We start from the raw sequence: 15,528 nt of genomic DNA, 5'->3' as shown, positions 1-15,528 counted from the left end.
GTGTTACAAGGAAGCAAGCGTTTTATTATACAGGGTTTTTCAATGAAAAGTAGCCACCATGAATATCTTCCAAAATAATTTCTCTGTTAAAAAATGCTAAGACACGTCAACAAAGATTGCAAGGGGGACATCTTTTTACGTAGGATTTGAATTTCTGCCATCAGCCCCTTTACCGAGATAGCCACCCCCACTAAGTTTTCAAATGGCACCATACCCTGTGTGGCACATCGTTGGAAAGGGTATTTCATAAGGAATTAATTGCACTATTTTATTTGTACATTTGCTTTGAATTGAGACCAAAAAAAATATTTTAATATTTTTTTGTTATTTTGGTCAAACTGCTGATAACACTACCGAATACCTGTTTTCCATTTCATGTTTTTGCCTCAGTCGGTCAACTTGTAAGTTCGTTTTGAAAGAACATTGTCAATATGGTTTACATGACTGCCGAAAGAATAGAAATTGTATATTTTTCATCCAGATAAATTAATTGGTCATCAGTATGTCTTAAAGTTGATGCAAAAATTCATGGAAACTGGTTCAGTGACAAACAAAAAACATCAACCTGAAAGACAAATTATTGTTGCTGTTTTGGGACACGTTGCAATGGATAATAATCAGTCTTTAAATCAAATTTCCCATGCATCGGGTGTTTCGACAAGCAGTGTATGGAGAATTTAAAAAAAACCCATTTTCCATCATATAAGGTAAAATTGGTTCAGGAATTAAACGAAGATGACTATGACAGAAGACTACAATTTTGTGAAATTATGTCTACTAATCTGACAAACAACGTGAACTTGTTGTACAATATTTGCTTCAGTGATGAGTGTATGTTTTTTTGGATTGGAGAAGTGAACAGGCATAATTGTAGGTATTGGTCAGACACGAATCCACATTGGTTTAGGGAAACCCATACCCAATATCCAGAAAAACTTAATGTTTGGACAGGTATTTTAGGAGACCACATCGTTGGTCCATTTTTGGTTGACGGTAATTTGAATGGCGCTACTTATCTTGAGCTTCTTGACACCACTGTTGATCCGACCATAACAGAGCTACTAGAAAATAATGAAAATTTATTTGAAAATCAACTAATTTTCCAACACACACCTCCACACTATTCACTTCCCGTTCGAGAATATCTGAACAATTTCCTGGAAGATGGATTGGTAGAGGTGGTCCCATGGAATGGCCTGCGAGATCACCCGACCTCACTCCGTTGGACTTTTTTCTATGGGGGCATTTTCAAATCCTACGTAAAAAGATGTCCCCCTTTCAATCTTTGTTGACGTGTCTTAGCATTTTTTAACAGAGAAATTATTTTGGAAGATACTCAGGGTGGCTACTTTTCATTGAAAAACTTTGTATTTTAAACTATTGAGCCACAGAGTTCTTGGTGAAATTCTTTGGCAGTGTTCACAGACACAAATGTGATGAACCTCTCCTTTACAAATTGTGATCGACTTCTGAACTTACAATACCAACTAAATTCAATACCGTTTCGGGAACGCCCTTTACTCCCTGAAAAGGCCTAATCAATCGTTCACATTTGAACCTGCAGTAGAAATTTGAGTGACGCCTAGGTAAACAGGCGGATTATTAAGTAAATCAGAGGCCTTTGTGTCCGCATCAAGGAATATATTTATACTTTTGACGCGTATTTAGTTCAGGCGGACGCAAACCGTCTGTTGGACACGGTTTTGCCATTCTTAAGCGCGGCCGGACGTCTTTGTCCCGTCCAACCGGGCGGACGTTTAAAAGGGCGGTTTATTAATAAAATCATAAATCAAACCGGCGCGGATGGCTACCACTGATTTTGAATTATCGAACGTCGATGTTCTATAGGGAAGTGATTGAATATACAAATTTAATGGTGGCCCGAGGAATTCCATCCACAAGTATTTTTTTCCACGGTATCCTAAACAGCGGGATTAAACGGGCAATGGCAATAATATACGCTACGTAACATAATGGTTTATGAATATTTAAACTTATTCTCGATAAGTGCACATACCAGTAACTATTAGCTGTGTAACTGTTAGATTCAACGCGCTATTCGTCGTGAATAAAAATTTCGGCTTCCTTCTGATGTTGTTAATGATAACATTCAATTAAAATAGTTTGGTAATTTGCGTGCAAATCACGAATTTCAATTGAAAATCGTTCAAGACTGCGTGGTTGTTAGTATGCGCAAAAGTTCTGAAACTCTTGACATTTTTAGCATCAGATACGGATTTTTATAATAGATCAGACAGATACAGAGTGTCCCATGAAGACATTTATCTAAACAGTAAAAGATGATATGTTCGTTGTTTCGTTCTCATAAGTTTGTTTTTTTTGACAAACGTCATCATTTTCTTACAAATCTATTTGCTTTTTTTTTGTGTAATCAGTTATTTTAAATAATCTGTTACCCACCTAATATACCGAAGAATTAAAAATACTTTTCTTTATGCGTTTTGGTTTATTAATACCAAATTGTCCTTAAAAATAAGCTTAATTATGAATTATGTATTTTAGGCAACATTGCCTGAAATGACATTTATCAGTTCACTGTCAAGATTACGGGATTAATTTGGATGTGGTTTGCCTGTGATATTTTCGAGGGGTACCGATAATTTTTTGTACACTAAAATGCCTTTTTGCATACAAAATACCTTGAAATGCCTCAGTATTGCTCAAAATGCCTCAAAACTGCCTAAAATGCCATATTACCTTGAAATACCTCGAAATGCCTTTAAATTGTTTAAACTGCCTCAGAATGCCTTCAAATGTACACATTTGTGGCATTCTTAAATTTAGTTATAAGGCCCCTGGTATTGGGACATTGATAAAGCTTGATGAAATACGCCTTTAAAATTTTTTTTTGGTCACGTGGCAGTTTTTACGTCAGATTAATTAAGTAGCACGTCTACTTTTACAATTTATACATGACATTTTGCCCCTTGTCAAAATGTCATAAGGATTAATGATTTTTCTCAGATTACCTGATTGCTTTTCCAAATTTTGAAGAACCAAAAGCTTAAAATTCATTTTTTTAGGTTAGGTTAGGTTAGGTGACACTGTAAAGGTTTTTTTCAAATTTTTGACACTTGATTTGACCTTGTGCCGAAAGCTTAAACTTGATTTTCTAAGCTCAGGTGACTGTTTGTTCAAATTCTAACAAACAAAAATATTTTTTGTACGGTTGTCTGAAATTACAGGTTATATTTTGACGTTTAAACGAATCTTTTAACTGTCATAGTAACCAAGTTAGCACGTGTCAAATAAAGACACCTATCATTTAAACGAAACAGTTGAAAAATTAAATATATAGTATTTTAAATTTAGACAGTGGTAAAATTGTAACAACTACGTCACGTGACTTTGATAATTCAATTTTTGAGCTTGCAACACTGTAAAGACCAGTTGACATTGTCAAAAACAGTCACGTGACGTTCAAAACGCAGTTTAAACTTTGGAAAATTGATACATAAAATTTAAACAGTTTTAAAAACATAATTGCAAAATACACGTCACGTGACTTGGATAATTCAATTTTTGAGCTTGCAACACTGTAAACCCCAGTTGACATTGTCAAAAACAGTCACGTGACGTTCAAAACGCAGTTTAAACTTTGGAAAATTGATACATAAAATTTAAACAGTTTTAAAAACATAATTGCAAAATACACGTCACGTGACTTGGATAATTCAATTTTTGAGCTTGCAACACTGTAAACCCCAGTTGACATTGTCAAAAACAGTCACGTGACGTTCAAAACGCAGTTTAAACTTTGGAAAATTGATACATAAAATTTAGTTGTAAAAACTTACAAAGTACACGTCACTTGACGTTGATAATGCAATTCTGAGCTTGCACCACTGTAAAGGCCAGTTGATACCTGTTAAAATTAATCACGTGACCGTTAAAATGTGGTTTCAACTTTAAAAACTTGGTAAATTAAATTTAAACTATTTTAAACAGTTGTAAAAGCTGAAATTGTAAGCGACACATCACGCGACTTTGATTATGCAATTTTAGAGCTTGCAACACTGTAAGTCCAGTTGACAAATGTCAAAAACAGTCGTGACCTTAAAAATGTAGTTTAAATGTTGAAAAATTGGTAAATTATTATAATAATTTGTAATAAATATTGTTCCAACTTAATATCATGTAACAAAGATTTTACCATAATAATTACATGTGCGGTCAATTTTTTTATATTGATACAATATATTGTCTACTGCTTGGTCTACTACAATGTATTCCTTAAAATATCGCAAAACATTTTGAAATATACAGTTAATGCCTCAAAATACTCTGCAATGCCTTATAAATACGTTAAAAATACCTCAAAATGCCTCGTAATTCCCGAATTATTTGTCACATTCAAATGTCAATTTAATTAGAACCTCGGCCTGTAACTTTTAAACTGACTGTTTTTTGACAGCAATGCTAGAGAGATAATAGAGTTCAAACACCAGTTGTAGTTTGAGTAAACTAGTCTTTAAACTACATTTATGCAATCGGGCTTTAGTGAGTGTCACAAAACGGGCATTAGAAGATTTTTTGGAAAATATCTTTTTAGACGAGCAAAATGATTACTGTCTCTTTCCTTCTTGTTGATATAGAGAATTAAATCTTACCACGTGCCTTATCTCTGTTTAACTTTATAGATAAAGACACTAATTCAAAAATCTTAGTCAGTTACAGAACAACAAACATTAAAATTGATTTGTACCATTTACTACTACTGTAAATTTAATTTTACACAAACAACACATAAAAATGCTAAACACAACAAAGCAGTCTAATAAAGTAATAAACCAAATGAGAGAGATAATTAATTTCTGAGCCGTCGACCGATGTCTGTAGAAGACTCTTAACACCTACCAGAAATTAATAAATCTGAGGTCTGTTTGCGCACTTGAAATCCGTAATTATAACCATCAGCCAAACTGGTTAATGTCAATGCTCCACAATTCCATGAGAAGATTTATTACCGAAACCACTATCTTGGATAAAACAATAATGCAATCCAGAACTCCAAAATGCAGCAAAAACTCAAAACCAGGAAATATTATTGCGTGTCGAAAATAAATAGTAGTCGACGGGCAACCACACAGCACGCCTTTCTGTATATTGAATTAAGTGAGCCGTTTGGGCAAAGCACAAATATATCCTATTTCAGATAAAGCGATTTAATTGCGTCAACTGGTAATAATAACAATTAGAGCACTTAAAAGGCCAAAAAATGTGAGAGCCTTTTAACGTTGTTGAACTGGGAAACGCCTTTTAGAATTTGAAATCTGTCAGGCCCATTATTCAGTCGTAAATTAATAAACTCTACGCTTGGAAGCAATTTATTTCAGTTTATCTATGAAGACGAAAAAATTCTTTCCTAACAGATTTTTGCACAGCACAGGATAATGATTTAGTAGCTGTGCGTTTTGTTGGGAATTTGGCAACAGTGGAATTGAAAGTCATAAATATCAGTTAGGTCGCCTATGTTTCCAACGATACACTAGAAGGCCTAGAAAAAGTACCTCAAAAGTTCCAATATGGCCGCTACTAATGTCAAAATGGGGTCTTTTCTTTTTTCTCGGAAAAATATGGGACACATGGTTTTTCTTTTTTCAGTGTCAAACTGTCATTCACTGAATCACATTCTAATATCGTTGCAGGTGGCAGGTTCACTTTAAAATACAGAATGTTTGTTTTTTAATTTACCTAATTATTTTATAAATTTTTTTAATGTTATTATTCAACTTCAGTAAAAAAATTACGTCATACTACTAGAAAAGTGCCAAGAAACAAATATTACCATATCTATGTCCAGAAAGTTGTAGTAAATTTAACTACCTGATTTAGGTATAAAATAGAACACAACAAACTAATAAAGCGGTAATGTCAAAGGATTTCTTTAGAGTTACAGATTACGCGATTGCTTCAAGATTTAAGCAATCGGATAAAGTTACTCAAGCATTTCCTTGCCTTAGAAGAAGCATTCAAAAGTAATTTATTAGTTGATAAGTGTAATACAAATATTTTTAAGGTGTCAAGGTATCAAGTTGTTTTAGTAAACGCATAAAAGGATATCTAAGCCTAAGCTAACGTGAATTATTGCGTACATTAAGTACACCTTCGGATCTTCAATCTACAAGATTAATTGCATTGCTAATGGACGTTTATTACTTTTGATACATTTATAATTATTTCCTAAAAATAAATGGGAATTCATGAATGAAATATACTTACTTATCTGTACAATATACAATGTGTTCGAAATAAGCAAAAAATTGTCCGTAATTAGTAAGGTGGATAAAATGTTGATAATCTAATGCTTAGGATTTTTCTTAATTGAATACTCCATTTGCGAAATAACATGAATATTTTGAGACACACGGTTTAAACTATGTTTCATTTTCAACTGTCTACATTCTTTTGTATATGTTATCTTTCATCATGAGCAACACATGTCTATTAAGTAAATAAGCAAACGCTGATTTTTTACAATTTACAACTTTGCAGAGCTTTGTATGTTTTATCAAATATTGGCACATGAATGACTTGGTAACAATAAAGTACAAAGTGATTTATGGCTAGTTTTATATTTAATTATGTATATTACGAATAAATTAGGGTTAGGTAAGGTTTTTTTTAACTCTTAACATTACGAGATAACTTAGTTACTATGGCGGCTAGAAAGTTCGTTCAAACGTCGAAATGCAGCTCGGAATTTTGGCTTTGATTACAAGCCTGTAAGATTACAAATATAAAATAGAACAATGCAACAATTGCAACTGTGACAATTACGAGGTTTGTTCAAATGTCAAAATGTAGCGTAGTGTATTTTTTTTACCTAAATACTATAACTTTCCTTCAAAAATTCCAAATAGTCGAGATACTTAACATGAAATACGACAGTGTAACTGTACTAGACAAATATTGACCAAAATGTTGACCAGGAAATAAAACATGCAATTAAACAAGTTTTAATGAAAATGTCATAATTTGAACAGTTCCTAATTTGATCCCTGTAACAGCGAGGAAGTTCAGCTGTTCTCTCAGAAAAACTTCTGCCTTCTTTTGTCAAGACAGAGTTTTTATGGTAGAAACACTATAATAACTGAAAAAACTGGCCTAGAACACTGTTGTGAAAAATATCCCCAAAGAAAAGAAAATTCCCTATTTTTTGGGACAAATCCCCTAATCTGGCAACCCTTTTTGAAGTCAATCTAAATCTAGAAAACAATGCTCAAAATGAAAAAAAAAATAGTTTGAAGGTTCACAGATGTCCTCCAGCCGTCATTTTGACTAGTAGACCTTTATCCCGATCCATTAAAAATAATGCAAAATACGAGCACTTCTAGCTTGGAATAGTTGTGACTTTATTGTTTTTAGGTGAACAGCTAAGAAAAAAGTTTAGTACTTAAACCTGCTTTTTTTAGTTGAAAATTTAAAAAAATCACTATTTACGGACGGTTTCGTTTTGGGGCAGGCATCATCATGAAATTGACAATCTTGTAAATTCTTACCTACAATTTTTAACTTACAATACAAAATCTTGTATTATATACAAAACGAATCATTTTTAAAAGGCCAGAGTCGTATTATTTGAACCAATTCGACTTTGTCACTATTTGCAAGATACCTAGTAGGAATTACCGGGTGTCTTATTAGTTATTAATGTCCTAAAATCCAGGTATACAAGTCAGTCTTCTCTGCATGTTTTGAAAGTATCACAGTCCCTCTCTATTGATTGGACACTCGGTACAATGATGACGATAACCAACAGTAATCCCTTTACAAATCAACCCCGTCTGAAACTATAATTAATAGCCACCCCCTGTAGCCGAATATAATAACCGCCACAAAATAGAAAGTGTTACTAAATACTGGGCGATTATTGTAATGGGAGCAATTGTGGGATTATAAACCAGCTGCCGTTGATTTCATTCAGCAAATCGGTCTGCCTACCTACGGACACGTTTTCAAGAATGAAATGCGGTATAGATTTACTTTCAGGCGCACAGGGTCGTCCTACACACGTACTAGTTGGTTGTTTTAGTTTGATCTAAACCAGACAGGTGTGAAACCGTATTAGGTAACGATATTATACAATTTGCATACCTGTATTAGTAAATATTGCAAAAATGATAAAAATGAAGGAAAGTTAGAGATACAATTAACGGCACTGAAAACTGCTATGTAACTCGAGTCTCTAGTACCCCCCCATTCTTTCAATTTTTTTTAAAAGTGAAAAATTTTAAAGTGTTTTTTTTGTGCTTATTTCACTTAATTTAAGGTTTTTTTTGTATAAATATGCCCTTTGCTGTGCATTAGAACCCTTATGGAGCAAAATAAAAATTTGCCAAAATTGCACTTTTGACAAAAATTGAATTTTTTGACTTTTTGAAAAATCGTAGCTCTTTTATTTAGATTCGCAGGAAATTCGTTCCTACGCCATTCGAAAAAGCATAAAAAATACTACAAAATGAGTTAAAAATGGCCTCTCTAGCTCCTCATGTTCCCGAGATATTGAATTTCAAAAAGTACCTAAAAAACCTCTCTGGTACCCCCCCATTCTTTCAATTTTTTTTGAAAAGTGAAAAATTTTAAAATCCTTTTTTTGTGTTTATTTTAGTTAATTTAAGGTTTTTAGTTATAAATGTGCCCTTTACTGTGCATTGGAACCCTTATGGAGCAAAAAAAAAATTGAAAATTTTGACAAAAAATGGCATTTTTCGAATTTTTGAAAGGTTCAAAGTGGTTATTTCCCTTAATTTGAGGTCCTTTGGTATAAATATATCCGTTGCTGTGCATTAGAACCCTTATGGAGCAAATAAAAATTTGCCAAAATTGCACTTTTGACAAATATTGAATTTTTTTACTTTTCGAAAAATCGTAGCTCTTTTATTTAGATTCGCAGGAAATTCGTTCCTACGCCATTCGAAAAAGCATAAAAAAGACTACAAAATGAGTTGAAAATGGCCTCTCTAGCTCCTCATGTTCCCGAGATATTGAATTTCAAAAGTACCTAAAAACCTCTCTAGTACCCCCCCATTCTTTCAATTTTTTTGAAAAGTGAAAAATTTTAAAATCCTTTTTTTTGTGTTTATTTTAGTTAATTTAAGGTTTTTAGTTATAAATGTGCCCTTTACTGTGCATTGGAACCCTTATGGAGCAAAAAAAAAAATTGAAAATTTTGACAAAAATGGCATTTTTCGAATTTTTGAAAGGTTCAAAGTGGTTATTTCCCTTAATTTGAGGTCCTTTGGTATAAATATATCCGTTGCTGTGCATTAGAACCCTTATGGAGCAAAATAAAAATTTGCCAAAATTGCACTTTTGACAAATATTGCATTTTATGACTTTTTGAAAAATCGTAGCTCTTTTATTTAGATTCGCAGGAAATTTGTTCCTACGCCATTCGAAAAAGCATAAAAAATACTACAAAATGAGTTAAAAATGGCCTCTCTAGCTCCTCACGTTCCCGAGATATTAAATTTCAAAAAGTACCTAAAAAACCTCTCTAGTACCCCCCCATTCTTTTAATTTTGTTGAAAAGTGAAAAATTTTAAAGTGCTTTTTTTGTGCTTATTTCACTTAATTTAAGGTTTTTTTGTATAAATATGCCCTTTGCTGTGCATTGGAACCCTTATGGAGCAAAAAAAAAAATTGAAAATTTTGACAAAAAATGGCATTTTTCGAATTTTTGAAAGGTTCAAAGTGGTTATTTCCCTTAATTTGAGGTCCTTTGGTATAAATATATCCGTTGCTGTGCATTAGAACCCTTATGGAGCAAAATAAAAATTTGCCAAAATTGCACTTTTGACAAAAATTTAATTTTTTGACTTTTTGAAAAATCTTAGCTCTTTTATTTAGATTCGCAGGAAATTCGTTCCTACGCCATTCGAAAAAGCATAAAAAATACTACAAAATGAGTTAAAAATGGCCTCTCTAGCTCCTCATGTTCCCGAGATATTGAATTTCAAAAAGTACCTAAAAAACCTCTCTAGTACCCCCCCATTCTTTCAATTTTTTTGAAAAGTGAAAAATTTTAAAATCCTTTTTTTGTGTTTATTTTAGTTAATTTAAGGTTTTTAGTTATAAATGTGCCCAATACTGTGCATTGGAACCCTTATGGAGCAAAAATAAAAATTGAAAATTTTGACAAAAAATGGCATTTTTCGAATTTTTGAAAGGTTCAAAGTGGTTATTTCCCTTAATTTGAGGTCCTTTGGTATAAATATATCCTTTGCTATGCATTAGAACCCTTATGGAGCAAAATAAAAATTTGCCAAAATTGCACTTTTGACAAAAATTGAATTTTTTGACTTTTTGAAAAATCGTAGCTCTTTTATTTAGATTCGCAGGAAATTCGTTCCTACGCCATTCGAAAAAGCATAAAAAATACTACAAAATGAGTTAAAAATGGCCTCTCTAGCTCCTCATGTTCCCGAGATATTGAATTTCAAAAAGTACCTAAAAACCTCTCTAGTCGATGTAACTAGTAAATTGACCTTAAAATCCAGAGATGAACGGTTTGGTTTTTACTTTACTGAAATTGTGACCATTACCATTAAAAATGTGCGAAATTTCAGTCAGTATTCTCGAAATCTGAGGGTTACTCTCTTGAAATTTGCTGTGTAGCCAGTAAATTGATCTTAAAATCCAGGGAAATCAAAAAAGACTGTCAGTTAAAACGTAATAAAACCCAATTTCAGTCAGTATTTTCAAAATCTGGGGGGTTACTACCGACATGGCCAATCTACACAAAATGGAAATAAGTCTTTCGGTATCTTGTATATTTTTCAAAATATCAGTTCTAGAAAGTCGCGGTTAGTCGGGTGGCATCTGTCAGGTTTACAGACATTTAAGAGCGGATATCTCAAAAACTATAAATGATATCGAAAAACTTGTAGCAAATTTAACCAGAGTTACGCTTTTACCATTTTGTGAGGCAAATCGTAAGCGGTAAATAACATAAAGACAATTTTTTCTAGGAAGAAATTCATTAACACTTCTTCCTTATCTAAAGTCATAAACCTACCTCTCGAAGAATGTGGTAACTTTCAAAGCGTAAGCCTAAAAATTCATTAATCACTTCGCCGCCAACCTGTTAAAATGCATTAACATCCTCGGTGGATATGTTTCAATTTTATAAATCATTATAATAAGGCGCTCGGGTCGTTCATAATGGCTAAGGCTGATTTATTCGCCAATTGTTACAATCGCTTTATTGGCAGTACTTGGCACCGAGCTTTCCGCTTAAGTATCTATAAATTACGGCCTTAGATGCTCAATATTGATCAGAGCCGATAGTTAACCAGTCCAGAGACTTGCTCCATGCTTATTCGTCATTATGATAAATTGACGCAACCAAAAAACAGCCCATAAACAATAAAACGTAAATCAGTTATTCAAACAAGTTTGTTTGGTTTCGAGTGGAGAATAGCGCCCGTCGTAAAATTATTGAAAAACAAATTGCTTCACAAAAAGCGAAACTAATCCAATCGCAAACGGGTTTTCAGTTAAGCCTTACTTAAATAAGCTTTAAAGCTTAGGCCAGATAAAGCGAGAAATTAAGTTCATTAACAACTGTTAAAAATGTTTCATGTAGTAATAAAATTCTTTACATTATAGATGGAAGTGACGTCTAGTTTTTCTGCGAATTAACCAATAAGCAATAAAATAACCCAAATACAATTTAAATTGTTAAATTCGCATTTGTGAGTTGTATCCCAGATAAAACTTTACCAATGATAATAACGAGTGAAGCTTTAGTAGAAATAGCAAAAATGAGAAGTTTAAATAAGAAAGAGAAGACGAAATAAAAGACAAGGATTTCACAAAGGATTTTTGCTGTATTGTGCATAATTACTTATAAAACCTTTATTCCAACAATATCTTGAACTGAATACTGACATAGTTAGACATACTATGTGTACAGGAAAAACTGACCTCAGTAATGAGTTAAAATAGAAATTTACAATTTCTTGACACTTCCTGGAAATATCCATTATTATTGTTATATTCAAGTGTAGAAATGCAAGTTATTGTATAGCAACTAAAGAATAATGAAAAGAAGTAGTCCATCTTCACACAGTGGAGTTGTAGCAAAGGTGTGTAAATAGCTAAAAGCTGCCCAACATGTTTTGAGTGTATAACGACTCATCCTCAGGGGCTACAAAATATACAGTGTGTTAAAATAAAATAAAACCGCCGAGACATCTGTCACATGTCCGTTGGTTGTCATTCTAAAAGGAGGACAGCGTAATCCAGGTTGCAAAAATTAACTGTTTTTGGTAAGGTAATGGTTTTTTAATTTTACAAACAGGAAAAAAAACTTTGCTCAAAAAACCCAGAGTTGGTATGATGGAGTACAATGTAATGGTTTTTATTTTAACCCACTGTATATTTTGTAGCTCCTGAGGATGAGTCGTTTATACACTCGAAACATGTTGGGCAGCTTTTAGCTACTAAATAAAGATTTTGTGGAGATTGACTTTGTGTTAAACTAAAGAATAGTAATGGTGCTATAATTTCTCCAAAATCTTGACCTCTAATTATTTGAGAGAAAGCATAAGAATCAATTATTGTTGTCTTTTTTACTACATTTTGATAGCATTTTTAAGTGAAAATACACGACTTGAAAATTATATAAAATAGGAAATTTTCTATAGTAAAAACTATCTAAAAACACCTGAAGAGATCAAATCGAGCAGCACTTCATATGCATAATTCATTTACTGTCAAATCTGAAACCGATTTCCGTTACAATTTAATTTTTATCAGCGCGATGCTTTCTGAATAGAATTTTTTTATTTACTTAGCTTATCAAAGATTTAAGCATCATTAAACAACTGGTTTGTATTCTACAAAATGTTTTATATGAGTGTATTATTGTTTGAAGAAAGTCTGTCAGTACATGGTTTTAGTGTGAAATGGTAACAATTAGTAAACACAATTCTTACCAAAATTGAGTAAGTAAGTAAGACGAGACTATATTTAAGATTTTTTCTTAGACCCATGGTTAATGAGACACAGGATATTGTAACACCCTGTATCTCGTTAACCAAAAAAATCTTAAATGGTCTTCTACATGCCCTTATTGCTTGCTCTGTGTCCATTAGGTTGTGAATCACCCTGTATACAAAAACCGCTTTATGGCGAATATTCATTATAGAAAGTGCATCGGATATTAATTAATTCAGTTTCTCAATGTTTGATTGTTTTAATTTTTCAACAACTCTGTGTCGGCTTGTCACTCATAAAGTAGAACAACTTGACTAAGACAGGACTTGCACTATTAATTAAAATAATTCAGAAGCACGCTGTGAAAGCTAAAAGCATTTTAAAAGCTTTCCCAGTCGTCAATTTTGCAATCAAATGGAACTTTTCTGAAGTGGTAATGCGAGTCGTTTTTTATGTGCTGTTAACATCCCAGAATCAAAATTTCGAGGACTCTGGTTGATGACCATGAAACTTTCAAACATTAAATAGACCAGTAGATTAAACCGAAAATGTTGCTAGCAAAAACTGACTCACCGTGAATAAATTAGCATATTACTGCAATTATTAGTGAATTTGAATTGGTTGTAACTTTTATAATAATACTTATAAACTGTTAAAGAAAAGAAGGAAAATATAATGAGAGAAGAATATATGAGAAAATATAAAATAATATGCAATATTTTTGTCTGAGATCATCATCATTTAAAAATCTTCAGTTAGGTACCTCTTTGGTAAATTTTATGAAATCTGCAAATAAATCTAAATATGTTTTTTAAACTTAATAAGTAATTTACTTAATTAATTTTAAATAGGGAAAAACAAATGGATGCATGTTTTCCTATTAATCGAAAAAGCACTATAAAGTTGGTAAGAAAAACATATTCTTGACAGAACATTTTTACCTAAAAAACTTACCTTACAAAAAAATGTCCGAACAACATTATGTAAACTCAGGACGCTTTTAAGTCCAATCACTAAGAATAATCACACTTTTTTTCATTTTCACCATGCTTATTATGCATGGCAATCAACCCTTGAAGACGCTCACACCAAGACTTCCTCAACAGTGATCGGTCACTAGCTGAGTGGCATTAGCCATCCTGTCTTTTAGTCACTATACCGTCATTCCCAGCGTTTAGAAAGGAAAACTTTTTTCTTTAGAAGCGAAAATTTCGTAAGTTGCGCGCCTTTTCCTACTGGAAGGTTTTGATCCAAGCTCGTCGAATAACAGCAGGCGACTAAACAAGCCGGTATATAGGCAGTTTTGTTTTTAGGCGCAAGCCGCGCTGCTCCAATAGAAAAAATTCGGCATAGACCACAGATAAGCGATCGAATTTTACTATTTATGATAACCCTTTGTAAATATAGCTTCAATTGTATTATTATCTAGTTTGACTCATTTTCCCACATTACGTTTTATTAAAAAGATTTTCAAAACGTGTCTCGGCCAGCTATAAAGTATTGTCAAAGGGATTGTTTTTGATCCTCGATGTAAAACGGCTTTTTGCTTTGATTGATGATTTTCCTACAGGACCCCATTTCATGCTTCAGAACTATTTATATGCAATCAGTTACCAAAAACCGTTTTTTTTTAATAAATGTTCTTCAGAACAATTATATAAGCAAAAGTTACAAGAAACAGAGTTGGGTTAGGTATATGCGTAAAATTTGCAACAAAAACATACTACTAGGTAAAATCATTTATATTACTACTTTGATAAAAAAATCTTTAACAAAGCTGCAAACTAAAGGTACACTTAACAAATTTCACCCCCATAAATCCCTACTAAAAGATTATTTTTATTGGTGCATGTGACAGGTTGTAATTTGCCCAAATGCACCTGATAACCGCAATCTTCTGCATAGCATTTCCGATCGCTGTCCACACTATCCATACAAAAATAACCTGTTGAGTCTTGGCGTTGCCTTCACCATGAGTCTGGTCAGCTGCATGCGCTAAATTAAAATAGTGAGCCTCATCTTGCCCATGGAAAACCTCCTGGAATTTTTTGCTTCTTGGATAAGACACTTTATGGCAATTTTTCACTCCGCCATAGCAACAAGGACAGACAATGAAATCTGCTTTGTTTTTTATGCACATTTGAAGTACCAAGTCTGTAGCCACACCACAAGCGTGTAGGGCTATACCCAAATCAAAATCGCCAGTAAAGTAGTCCAAGTTTGATTGCACTACTGTTATATTGGGTAGTGCAAGGTGTTTGATAGTTTTCAGAGCCCTAGCAAGTGATTTTTCTTTGTTTTCTACTAAAATCACCTCACAGTGTGGTAGAACAATTGCTATAAGGATGCCTAGATGGCCACTACCACTGCAAAAATCCACAATGACATATTTTTTGGAGCCTACTACTTGTAAACAGCTTTTAAAATGTTTTCTAATTGTTCACATTTTTGGGCTGCCCTACTAGCAGGCAAAGCTCCACCTTGAGGGTTTGCCAGTATTGGGATTGTTTGCCAAGTGAAAGGGACTTTAAACCCACAGGAATAATGCTGTTATTTATGTCC

At 33.0% G+C, this 15,528-nt stretch overlaps 2 protein-coding genes across 2 annotated transcripts in view; both read right to left on the bottom strand.

The window, feature by feature from the left end:
• The window catches only part of LOC145724146 (thrombospondin type-1 domain-containing protein 4-like), an 84,389-nt gene extending 70,136 nt beyond the window's left edge, over positions 1 to 14,253 (bottom strand). The window contains exon 1 of the mRNA XM_081972263.1: positions 13,921 to 14,253. Coding sequence (XP_081828389.1) covers positions 13,921 to 13,946 — 26 coding nt within the window. The 5' untranslated portion in view covers positions 13,947 to 14,253. The remainder of the gene's footprint in view (positions 1 to 13,920) is intronic.
• A 440-nt stretch (positions 14,254 to 14,693) lies between these two features.
• On the bottom strand, positions 14,694 to 15,516 carry LOC145724644 (glutathione S-transferase C-terminal domain-containing protein homolog; the record flags this gene model as incomplete). The annotated part of the gene is given in 3 exon segments (XM_081972999.1): positions 14,694 to 14,912; positions 14,915 to 15,376; positions 15,379 to 15,516. Coding segments are annotated over 3 exon segments (750 nt in total), but the record flags the coding sequence as incomplete, so codon positions are not given.
• Between the last annotated feature and the right edge of the window lie 12 nt (positions 15,517 to 15,528).

The sequence above is a fragment of the Ips typographus genome, linkage group LG2 (assembly GCF_016097725.1).
Source record: "Ips typographus isolate SLU linkage group LG2, UJ_Ityp_2.0, whole genome shotgun sequence".
Lineage (NCBI taxonomy): Eukaryota > Metazoa > Arthropoda > Insecta > Coleoptera > Curculionidae > Ips > Ips typographus.
This window is presented reverse-complemented; position numbering and strand designations above follow the sequence as displayed.